The sequence below is a fragment of the Acanthochromis polyacanthus genome, chromosome 14 (genome assembly GCF_021347895.1).
Source record: "Acanthochromis polyacanthus isolate Apoly-LR-REF ecotype Palm Island chromosome 14, KAUST_Apoly_ChrSc, whole genome shotgun sequence".
In the NCBI taxonomy this organism is placed as follows: Eukaryota; Metazoa; Chordata; class Actinopteri; family Pomacentridae; genus Acanthochromis; species Acanthochromis polyacanthus.
Window position 1 is genome coordinate 9,708,626 of NC_067126.1, and position 24,830 is coordinate 9,733,455.

At 38.7% G+C, this 24,830-nt stretch overlaps 1 protein-coding gene across 1 annotated transcript in view; it reads right to left on the reverse strand.

Moving 5' to 3' along the window:
* Nucleotides 1–24,830, reverse strand: part of vwa8 (von Willebrand factor A domain containing 8) — a 158,199-nt gene that overhangs the window by 18,219 nt on the left and 115,150 nt on the right. The window contains 2 exon segments of the mRNA XM_051959410.1: nt 2,763–2,919; nt 4,598–4,706. Of these exon segments, the coding sequence (XP_051815370.1) occupies nt 2,763–2,919; nt 4,598–4,706 (266 nt within the window).

Here is a 24,830-nt window from a genome sequence, read left to right on the forward strand (position 1 = left end):
TCTGCTGCCAGTCTATGTGATCATTTTAGTACAAAATAATCAGGTTATAATAATTATTATGCTGCAAATACAAGCTTTTTCTGTAGATTTAAAATTAACTTAGGTTAATAAGGCTGCAGGTAGAGACACTTTTAGTCGACCAAGATGTTCTTTGCTTGTTTCCAGCTCTAATAATTGAAAGAGTTAACGCGTATATTTCAATGTTTTGTATTCAGTTGCAGTTCTAATGATTGGCCTTGATCCTTGTGTCACTCTCACTATAATCCATTTATTTCTGACCTGCACAAACAGCCTCATTGTCCGTTTGTCTGCATTCACATCATGTCTCAGTACACAGCAGAGCAGCTTCCTCCACACATTCCTCTGTGTGTATATATGAGTGTGACAGTGGATGTGGTTCGCAGACACTCTCTGCCACTGGCTGAAGCTATTTCCTTTAAATTCCTGAACCTAAACAGGAGCTGAGCAGTGGGAGTGTACAACAAACAGAGAGGAACGGTCTGTTTGGGCTCAGTAAGGTGGAGACAGCACTGAAATTTCACACACAACCACCACAAAAACAAGGATTTAGGCCGACACTCCCTACGACTAAACACACTGGACAAACAGCTCCCCAAACAGGCCACAGACGACGGTAAAGGAGTCAGTTTTTTGCTCTTACAGTTTCATTTTGCAAACTATGATGCATTTAATTAGAAAAGTGGGAACGGTTTTTGTTTTTACTGCGGCTTTGCACTTCTGTCAAACATCACAGCGTCCCATAAAAGTCCCAACTTGCAGCTCGTTGTGGTTTTCTCACTATTAACTCATGCATTCTGTGAGCATTTCTCTGTTGCCATATCGTAATAAAAGCATGAAATATAGTTCATGCTAAACAACAACTGGTCCAACACTCATTAAGCTTGTCTGTGTTTTTCTTTTTGTGGGAGTGTTATTTTGACATTTAAGAAACTTTAATTGAATTTACAGCTGTGGGAAACTTGCCATATTCTCACTTGCTTGTTTTTTGTTTTCATAACCCTTTGAATCCTGAGCAGTTTATGCCGTTTCTTAAAATCGGAGGCGTTTTTTTTTCCTCACTGTGAGCTCATTTTTTACTGCAATATAAAGTCCTCAGAGAACTCAGAAATACCAGTACATGCAGTATCCAGTAAAGTGGCATAAATAATAATTAAAAATTAAATAAAAGTTTAATTTTTTGGATTATTTATTCTTCAAAAAATGTTAAAACCTAGACTCATGTACAGTATATTTATATTATATATAATTTATTACATTATATTATATTTATTTACATTAATAAATGCAAGTATTTTTTCATTTATTTCATAGACACGTTACTATTTATATGCTTTCTTTGTTTCCATATATGTCTACTGTCTGCTCTGTATAAACACTGCCTGCAGTTCATCCAAAAATTTTCGTCACAGCTGAGTCACTAATGGCTTCACGTTTGCGTTGAGATGTGCAGAATTTTCGGGTTTTTTTTAATAGAAATTAATTAGAGCTACAGTTTTATTTTAGGGAAATTTCGAAACAATACATGCAGAAAAAACAGATTTTAATGAAATATCACAATTTTAGGCTTAGATTTGGTTAAATTTTCCAACAGAGCTGTGCATGGCATATGATTCATTCTCTGACCATCGGAAAAGTCAAAATCCAAAGATGTTTTTTGTTTATGCAGTTTCTGGTACTGATAAAAGGTGCAATTTTGTTGCTCTTTTTACATAATAAATGCCTTTTGAAACCTGCTGGAGTTTCTGACTGTGTAATTAAAGTGAAACTAAAGAGTAAAGGATTTACTACAAAAAGACAAATTTTCTCTCACAAGAAGGCATTCAAATTTGTTTTTAACTAATGCTGGTGTGTTTTCACAATGACTAGTAACTGTAAAGCACATCACTGCTAGTAGAAGATGTTTTTTTTGCCTTGAAGTGAGCGAGTTTTGACTTTCTGACCTTTACAAATGGCATAAACCCAAGAAAGGAGAAGGTAGACGGGTCTAGAAAAAGACATCCGGAGAACATGCTCACGTGGATATTTCATATTTTAGACATACCTGAGCCTTGTTATTGCTTGTATGTGGGCCACAAACTGGAGGATTTGTAGAAGGATCACTGTTTGATTGATGCTTAACCCTGACTTAAGCAAACAAAGGATTGTGTGCTCTCATCAGTGAATGCATCGGTATGGAAAACTGACAGTCGGCTTGTGATATGAAAAAAGACACTCAAGCAGCCCTTTACTTCTCTTGTGTTAAAGAATGGCATTTACTGCGTGTAGCTACAAGGTATTGTGGAGGATCGACGGGCAGAGGACGAGGTGTAGAGGGTTGTGAAACTGGTGAGATAAAAAAGAGGAGATGAAGAGGTTGTTTTCTTGGTGTGAAAGCAGCCAGTGTATGAGAAGAACCCTGCAGGAAAAAAAAGGGGGGAGGAAGAAAGTAAAGAGAACAAGCCTGTTTGAAGCGAACAGAGCCGGGATTCATGGTGGAGCTGCTGAAAGGGATGCCCTCTCAACCCTGAGCTCTGAATGTATGAACACACCATGCCGCTCGCTGGGATCCAGCCGAGGCAGCGTGACCTGCTGCTGTTAGCCCCGTCTGACTGACAAACCCTCCAAACACACACCTGTTCCATATTAAACACTTCAAGGGACAGTCCAAAACATCTGCACACCTTCACGAGGTTTCCCACCTAGCTAGAGATCACTTTACTACACCACGCTGGTATTTTAATCCTCTATTTCACGCATCCCACCTTTCTTTAAAAGCCTTTTCTGCCATTTCGCGGGCGGCTCTGCGGACCTCCTCAGGAACGGCGTCTTTCTCGACTTGAGAAACCTGGAAGACTTTGTGTCCTGCATCCAGGCGATAGGGGCCTCCTTTACCGCCCAGACCTGCAGTGTCTCTGCCGCCTGTATGGAAAATAAACATCACGGAGGCCTTTTAAATTACCAGTCATGAGTAGAAAGCATTCATTTTGCCTATAAATTCTACAAACTATGTTTGCAATAAATGCCTTTGCTTGCATGGACTTGAGTATTCTGGTTTTTGAAGTATCCTATTTTTGCATTTTGTCCATTTGAACATCATATTCTGGTTTCAAAGAAGTGGAAAAACTCTTATCTTGATTTTCTTGAACACAAATATTCCCTGAAAGTGGTTCACAGAAGCACAGACACTTATATTTATAGTTTTACACATCTCCTACTGTACTTGTAAAAACATCAGATTTTGTGAATGCACTGACAGGATTTGTACAACACTTGGGGTATTTGAGGTATTTTTATCTTTAACTGAGCTGGTGCTTGCTCTGCTGTATCCTTTGGTTCAACAGTAAAATGATGCTCTGCTCATACAAAGATTTTCTGTCCACTCAAGGTAACAGAAATCCATCAAGATGACTTCATCCCACCATTACATCTATGATCTTCATCGGCTGCTTCCTGGTCTTGTAACAGTGACAGACTGATGCTGTCCAAGCGGAAGACTGAATAATATTTCCTGTTTAATTCATTTGAAATTGCTGGCAATATAGTGGATAAGCAAAATCCACAGCTATAAAGCGAAATGGCCCCTATTCAAGAGCCACAGTCAAACTGTTTAAACTAAAATAAATGAATAAACAAATACAATGTAAAATAGCAAACGTACCACTTGTGGATCAACAAGAGCCAATAATGTAGCAGTTCATATGAAAGAAATATCAAAAACATGCTCTACCATTTAAAAGTTTGAGGTCACCCAGACAATTTAATGTTTCCTTGAAAAGTCACACTTGTATTCATGTGCTAACATAACTGCACAAGGGTTTTCTAATCATCAATGAGCCTTTCAACACCATTAGCTAACACAATGTAGCATTAGAACACAGGAGTGATGGTTGCTGGAAATGTTCCTCTGTACCCCTATGGAGATATTCCATTAAAAATCAGCCGTTTACAGCTAGAATAGTCATTTACCACATTAACAACATCTAGACTGTAGTTCTGATTAATTTAATGCTATCTTTACTGAAAAAAAATAGGACTTTTCTAAGTGACGCCAAACTTTTGAATGGTAGTTTACATTTATGTAGGAAAAGTATTTATAACTACCCAAATACATGATACAGTTGCATGAATGTGGGATTAAATTGAGAGGTTTTGCTTTAAACACCAGCAACCAGGATGTAATGTATATTTAGTGAAGTGAATAACTAAATTTCTGTGTTCCATGTAAACACAGTCACTGTCAGTATTAATTTTACTTTACCCACACTGATATGAACTAAACGTTGAAACTGTTTTCATTAAGCAAATGACTCAAACAAAAAATGAACTATCAAAATAGCTGTCAGTTAATGTCAAGTAGATTGACTGATGAGTTAACCAACGAACTGATGATTACTCTTGTTCCCATTTACAGTGATTCTAGCACTTTACATTTACAGACATTACACAGATAGAGGTTTAGTTATTTTGCCAAAGGGTGATTGAATATTTGCTGAAATAAGGAAGCACAGATCTGCCCTCAAACACACCACCTCCCTTACATACCATCAGTCACAGTAAGATCAGTGTAGATGGAAACAGTGGTTCTAACACTGGTTACCTGTTCCTCCAGCCCACTGGTTTCCCCCGATGTGAGCAGCGTTCAGTGGGTCTATCTTTCCATGTTTAGGAGAGCTGACGTCCAGACCACTGCTTTTCTGGATGGTGATCTGAAAGCAACATTAATGAAGTTCAGGCTCATTTTTACTTAAAGAAGAGGTGCTCTTGTCCATTGGCTTCCAAAGTTGGGGTTGCAAGACAATTTCCAAAATAAGGAATAGCATATTTTAGCCAGGATTGTTAAGGAAAAGTTGAAAAGCACATTGAATGTTCACTCACTACTATAGTTTGTACAGAAAAATTACTTTGACTGGCTTATTCAGCTATAAAACAACATTCATTGTGTTGTTTTGTGATATTTTTTGGTATTGTGGGCTGAAATGTTTGTGATATCCTCACACTAGTCTATAAAGGTTTATCATTGCTATGAACATTATTTGTGGTAATCTTGAAAACTAAAGATCCACAAGTGAAGTTGTTGTTGATCTGGCAATCAACAGAAGTAGTATGAAAACATATCGTAGGTGACGTTGGTGAACCTGCGATTAGAATGAAAAAATACCCTCAAAAACCACACAATTCCAGTAGATAAGATTAAGCAAGAAGGGAAGCGGTACATGAGTTACAAAACATCAGAGTGATACATTTTCTTGAGATCCTCCCAAGTCCAATATGTTGAAAAATTACACATTTCCCTCCCCCAAATTAATAAACAACTAAAAATATGTATATACAGTCAGGATTTAAGCTTCCAGAATCCAGGCAGCATTACATGAATACATACACAAACATTCCTTTATATCAATCATGTTCATAAAAGTTAAAGTTTATTACTGTAGTTTAGTAAATATTTGCAGCATCATACAGCAGCAGAATCCATTAAGAGAGAGTTGCTGTAGTTACGCACATGAAACGACAACTTTGGCAACTTCATGAATAATTTATAACTATAAATGATCCCTGACATGGAGATAGGATGGATCAGGATTAAACAGCAGGTTAAACTGTGGACTTTTCAACACAGTGCCACAGAAAAAGTGACCTGAATGACAGAAATATGTTGCTTTAACAGATTGATGAAGCTGCAATGTGACATATGCGCTATCTGAAAAAGGCTTTAGAGTCTCTTGAGCTCTCAAACTAGGCATTTATGCCATTAACCATAAAAGACAACTACTTACATATATGTTTTTTAGTAAAACAGTATTTAAATACCAACCAAACTATTTAGGAAATGTAGTTTGATCAGACAAACTGTAATAGTTAGACAATAATCAAGTCCATAAAAATAAAACTTTTAAGCTGTTGCTTCCAGCTGTTTAGGAGTCTTTACTCTGAGTTCATTAAACAGCAGCAGGATCTATATGAGCGTCTCTAAAGAAAGAGAGTTGCATCAAAGAACAGCGCTGGTAAATTCATCGATTAGTTGTGATCATAAACGATCCCTGACATGGAGACAGCATAGATCAAGATTTAACAGCAGGTTAAACTGTTGACTTTTCAGCACAGAGTCACATTTTATCAGCAGCAGGTAAATCATTAGTTACATAGAAAAAGTGACCTGAATGACAGAAATATGTTGCTTTAAAGGACTGAGAAAGCAGCTAAGTTACATATATGCTGTCTGAAAAAGGCTTTAGAGTCTGTTGAGCTCACACACTAAGCATTTGTGCTATTAACAACAAAAGATACAACTACTTATATATGTTTTTTTTAAACTAAACTGTATTTGAATAACAATCTTAACTATTTGGGAAATGTACAGGGTATCCCACACAGAAAATCTCATTAACTATATATATATATTTTGCCTCCACAGATTAAATATGGCTTTGTCCAAAGAAGAAATTGTTGAACTGGTACTTCTGAGTGGACGTGAAAGATGGACGTATCAAAAGATAGCAGATGATTTTAATGCATGTCATCCAGGGAGGATTCCACTTCACTTTTCCACGGTAGCAAAGGTGGTTAAAAAGTTTAAAGAAACTGGCAGTGTCATCGACAAATCCCGTTCTGGATGACCAAATGTATCAGCCAAAACTATAGATTTGGTCATGGCTAAAATTCCTGCTAGCCCCTAACCCCAACCCTATCTTTCGAGATGTTTGTCCTTCACGTCACCCCTTTCTTCTTTCGATAAAGCCATATTTAATCTGTAGAGGCAAAGAAAATGACAGTTAATGAGATTTCCTATGTGTCCAGACTTTAGGTACACCCTGTAGTTTAACCAGAGAAGCTGCAGTAATTAGACAATAATCAAGTCCATAAAAGTAAAACTTTGAAGTTTTTGCTTCCAGCTGTTTAGAAGTTTTTCCTCTGAGTTTATTAAACTAAACAGCAGCAGGATCTATCTGAGCATCTCCAAAGAAAGAGAGTTGCTTCATTTACGCCAGTGGAACAACTTCCTGGGAAAGGTTTAAAAGCAAACACAGTGAATGCAATCGCACTTTGTCAATAGGCATTTATGAGATTTAACCTTTTTTTGCTTTCCCATTTCTTTGTGTTGATCTCCTGATGTGTTAAATTAGTATGTGAGAGCCGACAAAAAACAAACAAACAAAAAAAAACACTCTTCCAGTTCCCGAACAGTCAGAGCAGCAACAGAATTAAAGGAGTTTGTATCTCTAAGGTCTGGGTTCTGGGCAAAATGGACAGAATGGAGTCTGTCTTTCTCTGCAGGAGAGCCACGGAGAGGTTAAAGCTTTGGTTTTTCTAGGTTCATCTCAATGGCACCATCCGAGCCAAAATCAGCATGCTGGCTCTGACAGCGACGAGGGCGGCCGGCCAGAGTCTGGCTCGCATGAAGGCGCGAGGGAAAAGGGGGGAGTTCGGTGGGAGACTAAGTGCATCCCCTGTGGTTCAGCTGCATTCTTACATTCTGCAGGAATCTCAATGGTATCTGCAGGGAGACGAGGTTTTCTTGGACGCCTGCGTGCATTATTATCTCTGCTGTTTTTGATTCTTTGTGGGTTTGTTGTAGTGCGAGACGTTGAACTGAAGCTTATCAGGACAGAGCAGCTGAGAAATACCCTCCTCTGGATGTACAGAACGACCGTCCACGCCTCAGACTGTGTTCTCACACCGACGTGAAGCTGCTGCATCAGCACACAGCTCTATATTTAGGTCAGATTAGGAGGGTCAGTCTGATGGACACCAGGTCAGATTATAGAGACAAGATAAAGCTCAAGCAGTGAACCTGCTGCAGATATCAGGACCTGTACACTGGACGCAACATTTTTAAACTACTCAAGCAGGTTCACACTACACTCAACAACTAAAGTGTGCCTCTAAGCTGTTCTCTTATCCATGAGTTTACACCAGAGGCAGATCTTAGTTTTAATGGGGAAACCTTTGAGTTTAGACACATTTCACCAGCAAGTCCAGACATTCAAACCAAGCGCTGTGAACTTTTACTAAACTAGGAGAGCCAATATAGTTTTTTTTTTTTAAAGTCAAATGAGAAAGTAATTTAACATAAACAAAACTGTAGGTGTTTTTGGTATATTTTGATACAAAATACACGCTATGGCGGGGCTGGATAATTAACTTTTCTTCAAAAGATAACACATTTACAGTCTAATTTAAAAATTTTATAGCTGAAGTATTGAGATGTAGTTGATGTGAAGTGCTATTTTGAATAAATCTCACTTATCGACTTTCTGCTTTGGTAATGGCAGTTTATATCAACTTAAAATGACACTTTGTCCCTTCAAAGTGGTACTCAAACTTCAGCGAAAAATTAGGTTTTCTGCTCCTTTAACATTGTGCATTCAGTCAAGAAAAGAAAAGAAAAGAAAGACAAAATCTTTCAATCTTTTATTTTAAGTTCAGGCAAACCGAATACTTAAGTCAAACAAATTGAAAACTTAAGTTGACTTTCCTTAAAATAAAGCTGCAGCGATGCTCATTTGAGAGGTATCAAATGATTTAAGTATTTCCAATTTCGACAAGCAGTATTAAAAGTACTAGTTAACTTAATTAGGGATACATCTTTAACCAAACTGGGAGTGCCAATATTGTTATCTTAAAAAAAGAAGAAAAAAAAAAACACACAAGTTTCTAAACAAAATTGTAGATAGTTTTTTGGTATATTTTGCTACAACAGGCAACCGGTCAGCTGGACAATTAACTTTTCTTTCAAAAGATGACAGTTGAGATAAATTAAAAATCTACTTCAAACTATTGCCCAGTGAAATATTAAATCATTACAAGTAATGATGCAAGTACAGCTAAAATATTGAACTCGATTAAGAAAAATAAGCATCAAAATGTCCAAAAACTCAAGTATGACCACTGTTAATTTATCACAGATGTATCCAGGAACAAGAAATAACTGTAAGAAAAGATGTAAAATAAGTACGGAATTCTTCACATCATCTATCAACCAGAAAGCACCAAGAAATTTATTTTTCATTTGCTAACAATATGATCCTTAAACAGCGTGATCCTTGGAAACGTTAGCAGGGTTTTTCCTGCATAGATACATTTTTTGGCAGAATTTACTGTGTATGGACTCATCAGGGTTACTGTTGTGCTTAGTCACCCCCAAAAGACCCATTCAGAGCTGGAAACATTCCCATCTGTGGTTACTGGTGGTAATGATGAAATAATCTTAATAAATCACATCCCAGAGTTCTGTTTAAAATTACATGTTTCGGCCAGGACACTCATTTCACGCGTAGACAGGAAAACCTTAGACAATAATCTAAAACAAGCATGTCTAAAGGGTCTCTGTGCAACATTCACAATCACTGGATGTCATTAGAGCACCAACGTCTCAGACCAAAACAAACATGTCAGCCACAGCTGTCACACTCCGTCCCTTCACTTTTAGAAAGGTTGTGCACATGAGAGGCAACAAAAATGATCCAGCTGCACCCATTAGCTCATGCTAACACGGTAAACTACACTGACTTGATGTGAACTACGATTTAAGCGACTCATGTGTGGAAGCAGACACACAAAGATCAGAGCACAGCAAACACAACTAGAAAAGTAGAGGAGACTCACAAAAAAGTAGTTGAGCTTTAAAAAATTAGATAAATATCATTGATAAAATCTATAGCTGTTTAACTCTTTGGTGCTTTGGAGCATTGGATAATCACTAGTCTTCCATTTTAACTTTTAAATGCATCGTGAGAGTGCAGCCTGTTTATAAGCACCAGAATGGTCAACATCTTCAATGGGAGGGACTCACATGCTCTAACATGGACTATCATTAACAAACATGGACTAACATGCATGTGTGGCCACATTGGCAATGAAAACAGAGAACAGAGACGCTGAGATTAGGATATACAGAGAGAGAAAGTGAGATTTCATTGACAGGACACTATTACTCCCCTATATCTTGACACAGCAAAGGTCAACCATGGTCAAAATCTTGCATATCGCATCTTTAAAATCAGACGTTTAACAGCTTGGTGAAGGGGCGCTTAACATTTACTATATGGAAAATAACTAATTTTGTTTACATGATACTGTGGCATCATGTAAAAAATGGCATTTAAAGGGTTAAAATCCTGAAAATGAACTAATATTTGGTAGATATGATCAGGACTGATGTAGATTAAAAGAAAACACTCATTGAAACTGAAACCTTTTTGGTATCGTTTTTGATGTGGACATTTATAACTCTTTTAAATTGAGGCCTGATGGTCAGAAAAACTTTTTTTTTGATTAATCAACTTAAAGACTTGTGCTTATGCTACCAATCATTCAGTTAGTGGTTATTAGGACAATTAATCCCCCTAATTCTAACATAATTTTATTGGAAATAGTCTTAATTCAGAAAGATTAGATTTTTGTCTTTTAATGATTTCTGTGTAACTTCATAAATTTGACCAATAGGGGTTAAATATTACTCAGAACAACTTCATCTTTTGTGACTAATCAACGTATACACTTGTGTTTGTGCTACCAATCGTTAAGTAAGGAGTTATTAGAAAAATGAATTCCCCTAATTCTAACATATTTTTGTTGGAAAGGGTTTTAAATTCAAAAATATATAAATTTTTTGTCTTTAAGAGCCTCTGTGCAAAATTTTTAAACTGACGTTTATGGGCTAAATACTCGTCCGAACAACTTAACTTTAACAAAGACTTGTGTTTGTGCTACCAATCATTAAATAAGTGGTAATTAGGAACAAAATGTCTCCAATTCTAACATAAATTTACAATGAACTTTCTTTATTCAAAAGGATTTTTGTCTTTAAGGAACTCTGTAATAACTTTATAAAATTGACCCCTAAGGGTTAGGGTTAGCCCTAACCCTAACCCTAACCCTAAATACTAGTCAGAACAATTTTTTCCCCCAATCTCATTGGAAACTGTATATAACACATAATTCAAAGAGATTCGATTTTGGTCTTTAAGGACTGCTGTGTAACTTTTGTTTATTGAGGCCTAAAGGTTAAGTAATGCATAAATACTAGTCTGAATAACTTAACTTTTATGAGTAATCAGCTTACAGACTTGTGTTTATGCTATCAGTTCTTAAGTAAGTGGTTATTAAAGATATATTTGTAGTAATTCTAACATATTTCTTTTGAATAAACTGTAGAGTATAGAGAATAGAGCTATGCAGACATCATGATCACATAGAAAGTCCAGCTGTGTTGGCTGCCAACGTCCACATGAGACACTCTTTACAGTTTTAGTGATCAGCAGTGGGCAATTTAAAACGACCGACATCTTCAGCAGCTGCAAACCGACAGTGTCCCTGAGGATCTTCAGGAGGTGTTTGTGTGGTGGCAGATGAACTGGCATCAACCTCAGAAACCAGAGAGACGTCGCTGCCGTAGCTGAGCACTGAGCTAAAGGGTCGAAGGTCTGCATCACCTTCAGGATCTCACCTCTGCTCTCTGATTACACATGAACGCTATAAAGTCTGACTCACAGACCACACAGAGCAAAAAAAAACAAAAGCAGAAGCAGAACACGAGCTTTGCTGCACACATGCCAGTCCCATGTTGGGAACCGAGGGAGACCACCTGATGCACGGGAATGTAGCTTCAAAGGCTGAGCTGGTTTTACTGGCGAGACACTTCATTCAGGCTGAGTGTTTATGAAGGCGATTATGATCCCTCGATTAACACAACACACTTCCATTAGGCCAGTGTCAGGATCTTGTCAGCAGCAGCTTGTTTCAGTAATCCCTCGCTGTCATCGCTCTGTTTTTAGATAAAAACTCTCCCACTGCTGACAACATAGCTCACCGATGTGTCGTCATGCTGGTAAATGGACTCCCCTCTGGCCCCGTCAAAACCAGTAAAAGGATGACTAATGTTCTACTTTTGGGGTTGAGAAAAATGATGAGTGATGCCTTACAACATGTCCATTTTGGGCTCCGAGCGGCTTTCGGAGCTGCCGCCCTCGGTTCAGGTTCCTGCTCCGGTTGTGAAAGAGGAATGAGCCATGTGTGTCACATTTCAATGTCCAGAATAGAGAATACTACCTCATTAAAAAGCTCATATTATGCCCAGTTATATGTCTGTTTTTGGGGCCTACTAAAACATGTTTACATGCTTTAAAGCTCAAAAATAGCAGCAGGTACAGTCGTTTTGTCTTTGTAAAATTCTACTGTGAGACATTAGAACTTCAGCAGATGCTCAGTTTTGTAGATTTTATATGATCAATGAGTGGATGTGTCTGAAATCACTCTCTATTTACTATATAGTGCACTACATTACTGTACACAATTTTATTACTTCCTAAACACGAGTTCTTCAACTTTTAAATCTGCCGTTTTCAGCCAGCTGGCTAATATTCAAGTAGTAAGATGTTGTGAGAACTATTAAAGAGATAAAATATAGAAACGGGGACAACAAGACGCCATCAAAGACAGCAACTCAAGTTAGACAGAAGTACAAGATACACAAAGCAGCAAGACCTCAGTACAATTATAGCAACAACTTTCAGCGTCTACACGTACAGACATACAAGCAGCTCAATGCAGCAAAACAAGCTATTACAACCGCAACTAATCATATCTTTCATAGCAAGTGACATGCAGAGCAGCAGTCAACGGAAGTTTTAGATTAATTAATATGCAGGTTTTTGTAAAGCAGCTGGGAGAAAAATGGAGTTGAGTGTGTAAATTCTCCGGGCCTACTCCATGTGTCAAAACATTGATTTCTGACAAAAATCTTACAATTCAATCTACATTCAGAGTCGCCAAAATGAACATTATTCTGTTAGCAGCTGAGAAAATGTGAATTTACTGGTGAGTAAACTGTTGGTTGTCCATTATGTGGCATGTAAGTGCTGTACAACAGGCTTTATGGTGATTTGTTTTGGTATTAAACCAACACACAAGTGCATTTAAGACATTTTCAAACTTCAAAATCGGCTTTTAACATGGTGTAATGGTGAACAGATTTTCTGTCAAATAGAAAAATGGTGATGCTGCATTCATGAGTGTTCATAAACACATGATCCTCCTATATGATGCAACAATTTTATAAGATGTTTTAATGGCTGCCAGTTTTAACTACGAGACTTTGGAGACTTCATGTTTCGTCCATATAATAAACCAGTCGAAACACTACAATACCTCTGAATCTTGGGTACCACTGAGAAGAAGCAGAAGACGGAGAAGAGCAGTGAATTTAAAACACTCTGTTGTTGCATCATAGTTGAATTCACCCAAAAATTTATCCAGAATTTAAAAGTGTACAAAATCAGGCTGCAGATTTAGTCTTAAGTTTTCTTCAAACCTAAATCTTTAGCTTCCACCCGCCATTTGCAGCACATGGAGGGGTTTTAAGGCAGGTGATTGGATGTTTCCCATTAAACTGTATCTTGGGACTGTTTGTTAAGGTCTGCACTGAAGTTTTTATGTACACAACCTTTGACTTTCCAACACAGCTCTTCTTTTTTTATGCCTGATGATTCAAGAAGTAGAACTTCACGTCCATCTAAGGCGTAAAAGTGCATCAACCATGAGTCACAAAAACTCATCTATGTGCTAAATGAATAGGACTTCTGAACTCCCCAAATATCTCCTTCCACAGCATTACTAGAATGTGATGACAGGTGACACTTTTGGCATTGAAATCTGATCAAACTGCACACAGGCCTGTTGAAGGAAGTTCAGGCCCCATATGGCAGAAATCCGTTTTTATTGTTTTGAGGTTGTTAGAAACTTGAAGTAGCAAAATAAAAGCTGTCAAGATATAAAGACATTTACTTCTGCCATTCCTTCAACCCACCAACAACTAGATAACCTAACAAACAGTCATCCGGTTCAAATTTTGTATAGCTCCGGCCCCTCACTGCTTCCTGGTGACTCATTCAGAATGAACAGCTGCCTCACAGTCCACAAGGTTTATTCATCTTATAAAGCTGTTTATGCTAACTCTAAAATGTCTCTAAAAGCTAACCAAATATTCTGCTGGTGGCTGCAAGAGTGAACATAAGAGTCTTAATGCGCTTCCAGCACCTGAGGAACTTAAATTTCAGAAGACTGTTTTAATTTCAATGTTTAATATTAGCACAGTGTGTGGCTAATGTGGCTAACATTAGCTTTGTTGTATGCTAACGGGTCAGGGCTCACTTAGGGACATTCAGAGATACTTCAATTTAAACCAGTAAACAAGCACTGGGTGGGTTACTGTGACTCCATTTCACCTGTTGTGCTTCAGTTTAAGGTAAACTCAGCTGCTGTTTACATCTGTTAGCTTCTCTCCTGCTCTCTGAGCTCACATATACTGTATTTGAACACAGCTGAACTCCTAATAAAGCTGTTCTCTTTTACATATTTTTCTGTTCTGTTGTCAGACAACTAAACAAGTATGAAACTGTGATTGAAATGCAGCCTAATCACTTCAGAGCCATTTTCAAGCTGGTTTTATTACTGAATGTTGTCTGACAAACTCACCAAACACACAAGTTAAAAACAAATGTGACGTTTCCATGTAAAATGATCGCTCAGAGCGAAAGTTAGAAGCCATAGAAAGTCCTGGTTTCTCACACCTTTTCTTTGCTGTGCTTTAGACTGTATATCTCTAAGCTGTCAATCACAGATGCAGAAAGAGTTTTCTTCCTGAAAAAGGGGCGGGGACGGCAGTAGCTCATTAGTTTTCAGAGTGAAACACAACATTTTAAACTAGAGGTTGTACAGTGATGAATAAATGAACCATTTTTGCAGTATTTCAAGCTAAAATACACACCGTAGGGATTTTATTATTTTGCAGAAAAAGGACATAAAATGGGCCATTTGAAGCGAAGAACTGTTATACATTTAAAGATTAAAGCAGTTTTCAAGGGTGTAAAGCATTTCTGAAAGTGTCCTCTGAAGTATTTCAGCATTAAAATGAAGGAAAAATCTCTTTTCTTGGCATAAAAACTGTCATTAATGTTGATGTGTAAATATCGTCTAATGCATGCCTTGACTAAGTTTTACATATTTCTCTTTATCCTGGTTGTTTTTGGGTGGTTAGCTTGATTTTCTTAGGTGATCATTAGATCCACATCACAGTTTAAATTTGCGATTTTCCTGTTCGAAACAAAAGTTATGGTGCCCAGTGAAAACATCTACAGGCTTTAAAGCAACACTAACTGGGAGTAATTGTTGCTAAGTTGCATCTACTGGTTTGCAATAAGCTAACACCTTAACCCTGATCTGTAGAAACATAAGGACAGAAAGCCAGATTGAGAGAGTTTAGGGGGGCGTGGATGGGTGGTGCAGCGTAGAAACTTCAGTTTTATGACTGTGGGAATCAATGTCTTAACTCCTCCCTCCGGTCTTTCTTTTCTTCGCCCAGTGTCTCTCATCTGCTGTCCACGCCTTGTCTTGCAGGATTAATAGCCTCATAAATTTTTGATTCTCCCTTTAGACGCCTACAGACAGAGAGTGATTTAGGAGCAATGTCATGAATGTGTGTGTGCTATCACACATGTGCATGAGGCCACTTTTGAGGCCTTTTTTAGAGAATAAATGTGTGTACTTGGGTACATGTATGTGTATTAGCATAACTGCAGACCTATACATGAATACAATGCAACTACAGACACTTTTTTGCACATGAGCAATACACGCCACTTGACCAAATGGTAATCTACTTCATAGCACAGTATTTGCACACATGCCTTTTCATCTCTTTACCGCTGGTAAACGTGTGAATATTGTTTATATTGTTTGCAATTTCCCTTATTTTTATTTATTTATTTCTTTGACTTCAAAGCAGGACCCGAGTACTAATTTCGTGCCACCTCCTGTGAATTTGTGTGCTGGCGTGACAATAAAGTACTTTGAATCCTTGAATGTTTAGCGACAGCGTCTATATGGCGTGAATGTACGATTGAGTATTTGTGGATTCATGTATCTAAGATGTGGTGTGTGCAGGTCAATGATAAATTAAATTCAGTAATTATTAATTGAAATTTGCTATAAAGTGTTTGGAGAGGCAACAGGCCAACACTAAATGCTGTGAAGCACAAAAACTGCTGCCATCTTTAAAAAGCTACCAAAATAACACCATTTATCATGGTCAGAGACTGTAAAGACAAAGAGTTGTTCGATTTTTGACTAATTTCAATGATTCTTGTCGTGGAACTAGTCATCTTTGACATGCTGATCCGTCAGGAAAACACAGGATCTAATTATTCCACAAAGGAATGCAGCAGAGTTATGTGACGATCGGTGTATGTTTGTCCATCCGTTAGTCTGTGCACAAAATTACTCAAAAACAGAATAACGTATGTTGATGAAATTTTTAGGGAAGATCAGAAATGACACAAGGACCACCTTATTAGATTTTGGCAGTGATGCGGCTTATAATCGGGATCCATGGATCTGTTAAATATTTCTGTATCATTTCAAGATGGCAGCATGACATCACTGTAACTATGACAACAAGTGAACACTATGTCAGCTGCCTGCTGATGATCACATGACTGCGATCCTACTACAAATCCATTGCTGTGGACTAGGGCTGGACCCGAATATCCGAATATTCGTTCGCTACGGCACTATCCGGATATTAATTTTGGTATCCGAATATTACAATTACATGCAAACTGGGAAATATGCAAATTAGGCGAGGACGTCATTTAGCAACTTCTAGCGACTTTTAGGACAGCAAACAGCGACTTTCCTTACTGAGGAGTTGGCAACACTGTGCTGAAGACCTCCGCTGTGAGTTAAATATGAATGTCGCTGCAAAGGGTATGACCACTTATGACCATGTGATATCCCAGTTCCTCTTCCCTAACAAATTTGCAAAAATCTCCACACCTCCGCTCCCCTCTGCCAAGACGGGGCCTCCACTTGGACCCGGGAGACCAGACGAACGGATCCGAATATTTGGGCCATCTCTGCCGCTGCCGCCGCGCCGCGGGGCAGAACGAATATTCGGATATTCGTCTTTAATAGGGCCTGAATATTCGGAGGCCAGAAACCACTATTCAGGCCAGCCCTACTGTGGACTTAGCGGGCCTTGTCTGTCAGAAATCAAACAACGATTGAGCAGTCTTGGTCGAGGACTGCTCTATCTGAGGGCTTTCTTTGTTATAAAATGTGATATTTCATCAAAATCACTTCATTCTGCACTTTTCATTTAAAAATGTTTCAAAAAATAAACAGCTGGCACTAGATTTTATAAGAAAAAAAAACACCAAAATTCTGCACTTCTTGGCACAAATATGAATTCAGTCATGTGACAAAAATCTAGAAAGATTTTGGCAGTGTTTACACAGAGAAGATAGAAATAATAAAAAAATATATATATGTAGTAAAATATCTATAGTATGTAGAACCACTAATTTATGCTTTCAGACTGGGAAGAACTGTGGGCACTTGGAACAATATAGTACACATTTTCCCCAACTTATAAATAAAATAAATATAAAAAAATAAAAAAAACTCTTTGTTCATAAAAAATAAATAATCAAAGAATTCCATATTTGTCTTGTTTTATGATTTCTGTCATTATAACTGTGTCATACATCACAGCAGACATTCCAAGTTCTCTTTACTTCTAGCTATGGTTGTGCTGCTTCCACAGAGGTGCAGGGCTTTATAACAGAGAAAAACGAGGCCACGGTGAAGAAAAATATGACAGGAACAAAGAAAGACCCAAAAATTGCCTCATGTTCAGAGGCTTAAGTTCATAAGGGAAAAAAATACTCAAAAATCCCTTTAAGATGGTAAACATGAATGAAATTGTAGATTAAGCAGCTGAGCAGATGTCCCTCTTTCATGACAGACAGACATGCAATAGTTGTTGTGGTTTGCAAAATGTTACTTGCACATTTCAAGAACTGTGAATGCTGTTTGTACAATAAGTCTGTGAGGTGCTTCTACAGATGACTTGAAGAATCAAGCATGTGCACACATGCATATGAGTGGAACTGATAAGCTTCATTGAGGGAAGGGCGGGAAGAGAAAATGGTGGCAGGGGGCCAACCACACCAGAAGGGATTAAAAAAAACAGACGCTGACATGCAGGTATAAAAACAACCACATCGTACAATTAAATGCCAGGACGAGTGAGTGAGCTGCTCTGATTGTGGTTGGATTATGGTGAATACCTGCAGACACCTACTTGGCAGCAGCAGCATATTGAGTTGTGTGTTTAGATAAAAGATGACTGATGTCTCCTGAGCACGGATGATGTCGACAGCACTGTAATGGAGAAATGTCAGACTGAGGCCAAACACGTGGAGATTTAAGCAGCAGAGAGTCATGCACACCTGGACGAACACTCACAGCCCATTGTGTGGGTTTACAGAGATGTACATGTATGCATGGAGTGTAATGAAAGAGCTGCCATGTCTTTCCTCTGTAGGGCCAACAGACATGGGCTTTATTAAATAACCATACAGTAGACAACAGAAGAGAGTACATCCCTATGCAACATCAGTTAAATGCCTCAATAGCTGCATTATTTCTATGTTTAAGAATGTTTGTTCTTGTAAAAAATCTAAAACAAAAACTTTAGAAAGAACATATTGAAAATTCGGGCTCCGAAGTAGAAACTCAGTGCAGCAACAGTGAAAATAAGTGTGATCACTGAAACTTAACTAAGTCCATCTGTGATTTCCAATCAGCCCAACTGCATGAACATGGTTTAAAAATGAGCTGTGAACAGCAGAACTTTCTCAGATTTGGACTGATGAACTACACTACCGTTCAAAAGTTTGGGGTCGCCCAGACAATTTCATGTTTTCCATGAAAACTCACACTTTCATTCATGTACTAACATACCTGAACAAGGGTTTTGTAATTATCAATGAGCCTTTCAACACCATTAGCTAACACAATGTAGCATTAGAACACAGGAGTGATGGTTGCTGGAAATGTTCCTCTGTACCCCTATGGAGATATTCCATTAAAAATCCGGCGTTTACAGCTAGAATAGTCATTTATCACATTAACAATGTCTAGACTGTATTTCTGATTGATGTAATGTTATCGTCATTGAGAAAAAATGTTTTTCTTTCAAAAATAAGGACATTTCAAAGCCATGTCTTCATACAGTTGTGGTGAATGTGTGTGTGTGTGTGTGTGTGTGTGTGTGTGTGTGTGTGTGCGCGCGCATGCATGTGTAGATATATATGTACATACCCAGGGTGGGAGGGAAAGATTTTATTGTTTTTATTTCAATGTTTTAATGTTGTGAAGCACTTTGTGGTGCGATTTAATCGGACTAAAAGTGCTATACAAATAAAGATTGATTGATTGATTGATTGAAAGTGACCCCAGACTTCTGAATGGTAGTGTATTCCATGTGCATGTCTGCATCATAGTTCCACATGGAACATAATTGTAAGAGGAACCGAAAAAAATCCGACTGTGAGGCTTCACAAAGATGGAAAAGGACGCAGAAACATCAACTAAAAATCTGGCGGCCATCTCTCAATTGTCCTTCGACCTTCAAAAAATTCCTGGATCCAGACGGTGATTCGGATCACCTCCAAAATCTAATCGATTCTTACTCTTGCTCTTCCGGACATCCTGTAAAAAATTTGGTGAAAATGCGTCCATGACTTTTTGAGTTATGCTGTTAACAGACAAACAGACACACACACACACACACACAGACGGACAGACAGACAGACAAACTCCGGTGATTACATAACCTCCTGGCGGAGGTAATCAGGAGGTACAGAAGGAGCCACAGAGCCACCAATCAGGGCTCCAAAGGTCATCCTCCTACAATGACTCTTCAGACAGTGAACTACTTTGACATTCTAGCTGTTCAGACATGGTACAGGGGTTATCAGTGGAAATCAGTGTTCCTGTGAAGCTCTGATAGTGTGAAGAACACTTCATAACATCCACCTGTATAGACAGAACACAAGATTAACACCCTTCCTTACTTCTGCTTGCACAACACTCCAAGATTAAACTTTGCTACAGAACATGAAAAGAAGTCTGATGAATGTTTGGAACACAATCTTTGATCAGATAAAGATAAACTGGTTGGGTTCAGATGGAGTCCAACATGTTTGGTGTGAACCTGACCAGGACCGTCACAGTGGATGCACAGTCCTGACAGTGAAGCACAGAGGAGGGAGTGTGATGATACGAGTGGAAAAGGTGCTTTGCAGATGACATTTATAGATGCAACATGAACGTCTCTGCATAAATCAAAATACTGGCTGACAAGATGACTCCAAGTCTGCACAAGTTTTGCAGAAGAGGAATATTCCAGCATGAGAACCTTCCAAAGCAGTTTTAAAAGAAGGAACAGTTGAAAACTATGACTAGAACCTAAAGGTGCTTTTCCACTAGCACCTACTCGGCTCGACCCAACTCTGTTTAGGTCATTTTCCATTACAACTAAATACCACCTCATCATGGGTGGAGTTGTCATAGACCAGTAGACCAGAAGTCCCTTAATAGTTTTGTGTAACACAAATGCAACACGACAATGGAGAACATCGAGGCGATGGTATACCCGCTGCACGGTCTATGGCTTTTTCTCAGATTGCCAAGTTCTGTGAAGAGCAACGCCAACCATCGGTGTGCCAGATTTTTTTTTTTTTTTTTTTAATGGTGGGTTTGGTTTCCGTGAAGGAGTCACTCTTGTGTGTCGTCACTCCCTGTCCAATCAGTGGCCTGCACTCTGTAGACATCGCATTATTGGCTCGACTCAGCTCGCTTGGAACCCCGGCCCAGTAGGTACTAAAATAGTACCTAGTACCAGGTACTACGTCCTAATGGAAGACCTCACAAACTGAGCAGAGTCAAGCCGAGTTGAACAGAGTAGGTACCAGTGGAAAAGCGCTACAAGAGAACACCTTTGAGGCATTCTAAAGAGAAAGAGAGAGCAACATAACCCATCCTGCAAAGCAAAAATCGCTCCATGTCGAGAAAGATCGAGTCCGTCATCAAAAATAAAGACGGACATATGAAGTGTTAAAAAAAATGTAAAGATTTGAATCTCTGCAGTGAAAGCTATACTGCCTGTACTGTTAACACGGTGATTCTAAACTGTAAATCTACATTCCCTCCTTTTCCTTTTCACACTTTGGTCAAAAGCCCGACTGTTACGCTCCTTAAGTGTGTCAGAAAAACAAGGTATTTGGCAGTTATTGCACATGTTCCGTGCGCAAACAGGTAAGCTCGCATGTGGTGTTTGGTAAAGCAGCAGGTATAAAGAAAGCCTTTTCAGCAGGTATGTTTAAGTACAGTAGCGCTACTGTTCGTTGCCATGAGCTAACATTGAGCATAGGGAGCGTCTGTCTAGTCTGACCTACAGTGGATTGAAGGTGCCCCATCAAAGAAGACCTGGCTGCTGAGGAATCCAGGCCAGAGAGAGGAGCTGTGGGAGCTCTGCAGGTGTGCAGGTGTATGGGAGTCTATAAATGACTATAATCTCAGGAAGAGTCCCGTGATACTTCTGCAGCGGCCGACAGCAGCAGAAAACAGTGAAAAAAACAGTGGTTCCTCGCCAAACAAGTATTGAAGACATCATCACTCATGTTTGGGTGTTGACAGATAAAACACACACGGACGTGCATCGTCTAATTTGACAATCAGCCTCCTTGATATCATCATTTCAGTCCATGTTGCGTCTCGTCGCCCTCACAGATCTGGCGGATAACGCCTCCCGCATCTGGACATGATCTGAAGAAGGTTTCTGTCTGCATGTGGGCACTTTAACAATACCGTCTCAGTGCTCCGGTCTGAATGTTCTGACCCGAGCTGAGGGTCAAACCTGTTGCATCAGCGGCACAAAGCTTATTCATTCATACACGCCCACTACAGCAGGGTCATAAATTCTGGCCTGGAAAATATTTTAGTTTGCATAAAATCAGGAATGTTTCAGCAGCTACTATATATCCTCCCAGAGTGATGTAAGCACGCTCAGGGAGTTGAGAGGAGTTCACAGTAATTTTTAAAGTCGCACTGCTCCTAGTGGAGCTGGGAGGAACTGCTAGCTTCACCAGTGAGGAATCCAATCAGAAGCTTCTGTATGTAAAGTTCTCAAACAGAGCTGTGATTTTTTTTTTACCTGTACAGGTTTTCCACCCTCTCCTCCGATCATGTTCCTCCACTCCATCAGGGATCGCTGCAGAGTGTCCACACCGGTCTCCCAGAGCCGGACGTAGCCTCCCGTATCCACCGTGACGACACCTCCAGAACCGAGAGCAGCGATCAGAACATCTGACTCTGACACCTTCGACAACCAGCTGGTGTACGGAGACACAGTTATCGGCCTGCAGAGCCACAAACATGTAGGAGTCAAGACACTTGGAGAAGATATCAAAACCTCAGTTTGAATGGTTACAGTGAAATCGACTAAAGTTGTCAAAAAAACTGACAGATCACATTTTAGTGTTTGGTGATATGCAACCGTCTGAACCCCAAAACCTTGCAAATGGTTTAAAAATACCTAAAAATACATGTTTTTTTTAAAATTTGATTTTAAATCTACAAAATTACAATGTTTATCAGAATACAATATAAAAAATATATTCAGTTTTTAAGTTACAGAGAAATGAGTCCACAGTGGAAGGAAAATGAGACAGAAGCAAACAAAAGAAGTACCCAGAAACTACTTGGAGTTCAGAGGTATGTAAGGACGTAAAGAAAAGACAAACACAGACATGGGCAACACAGATAGAGGGTTAAGAAATATGCAAATTTGAGAACACAATAGTTTAAGACACAGATATCATCAGCATTTTGTTTTCTTCAATGCAGTACTGCTTCTGACCACTAGCAGGTGCCAGAGGATGGCAACCAAAGTAGATTTTTGCTTTAAAAGCATTGCAAAGTGAGAAGCCAACAAGTGTGCTGGAATTACCTGGGCACCGGAATATATGTGAGCTTCTTGGAGTTCAGATCGGGTCACCTCCAGGTACGCTGCCTGTCATCGGGAGGCGTGACATCTGAGGGACCAGAGAAAACAAACTCAATACATTTTCGGTTTGGATTCTGTCCGTGTTTCTTTACATGATCTTATTTCCATGATCTGACCTTTGGGGTAAACCGTCCTTCAGGGGCACCTTGCTGGGCGGGAGGGCTCGGACCACCTGATTGGCTGAGACCAGGCTGACACAGTTGTCCCGTTTTGCGATGTTGGCCCGGAGTCCACCTCTGAAGAACGTGTGAGCGCCGCTCTCACTCTTCACCTCCCGCCAGGCTCCGACCCGGTCTGTTGAAGCGTTACACCCTCATTAGGAGACTGGTCAAGGAAGGAAACAAAGAGGAAGATGTCACCACTAATACAGCTGTTGACGTCAATATTCATCTACCAGCTCTGTGATTTCATCTTCTCTTAATCCTTTTCATACAAACATTAGGAGAGAGAATAGGTTCTTCCCTGCATGGTTATTAGAGCTACACAGACCCATTATGTTCACGGAAACTTATATGTCAGTGGCAAGATTCTGGAAACATGATAATACATTTTTTGGTATGAAAGGGCTGAAAGCATCGCAGCAGTCACAGTTAGACTACTGGAGATTGTGATTTCTGCAGGTGGAGAAAAATGTCCAGAAAAATACCTCAAAAGTCCTGCATGGAGATACTTAGTAGTTGCTCCTGATCAAGTTTTTTTGGCCCCCGATCTCAATAATATATCCTTAATATTTAGTTTTCAGTTGATATGTGCTGTATACAAAGAGAAAAAAGAAAAGGACAGACGGACGAAAGAAAGAACAAAAGAAGAAGAATGACAGAAGAAACGAAAGAACAAAAGGAAGAAAGAATGACAGAAGAAACGAAGGAACAAAAGGAAGGAAGAAAGAAAAGAGAACGAGCAAACAAAAGAAAGAAGGAAGGAAAGAACAGAAGAATGAACAAAAGAAAGAATGAAATAAAGAAAGAAAGAACAAATGAAAGAAATATTGAAAGAGAGAATTAAATACACTAAGAACAAACAAAAGAAAGAATGAATGAAAGAAGAACGAATGTAAAAAACAAGCAAAAGAAAGAACAAAAAAGAAATAAATAAAAGAATAAACGAAAGAATGAAAGAAAGAAGAAACACAAGGAACAAAAGAAATAACAAGAGAAAGAACAACTGAAAGAAAGAATGAAAGATGGAATGAAAGAAAGAAAGAACAAAGAATGAACGAAAGATAAACACAGAAAATGACGAAAGAAATAAAGAAAGAACGAATGACAAAAGAATAAGAAAGAAAGAACAAAAGAATGAACGAAAGATAAACAAAGAAAATGATGAAAGAAATAAAGAAAGAACAAATGAAAAAAGAACAAGAGAAAGAAAGAACAAAAGAATGAATGAAAGAATGAACGAACAAAGAAAACAATGAAAGGAACAAGAAAGAAACGAACAAAATGAAAGAACAAATGAACCAAACAAAATGAAAAACAAAACGAAAGATGAAAGACAGAAATGAAACGAAAGAAAGAGCGAATGAAAGAAAGAGCAAAGAAAACAAAAAAAAAAACAAAGCACCAAACAAAAGAACTGAAAGAATGAAAGAACGAAAGAACGAACGAATGGAATGAACGATCAAACAAACAAAGAATGAAAGAATAAAGAAAGAACGAACAAAAGAAGAATGAATAAATGAAGAAAAAACAAAAGAGAGAAAGAACAATCGACAACAAAGAATGAATGAACTGAAGAAAAAAGGAACAGATTACCATATTTATGACAGTGAATTAGTCCTTTTGGGAGATCTGAACTGGGAAACTGAACTTCCACTCAACTGCAAATGTCTCATATTTTGAATCTATAGAGAAATCTTCCCCTTCGTACCAACAAGAATCCACCAAACCTGCTCAGAAAATGCCCGAGACTGACATGA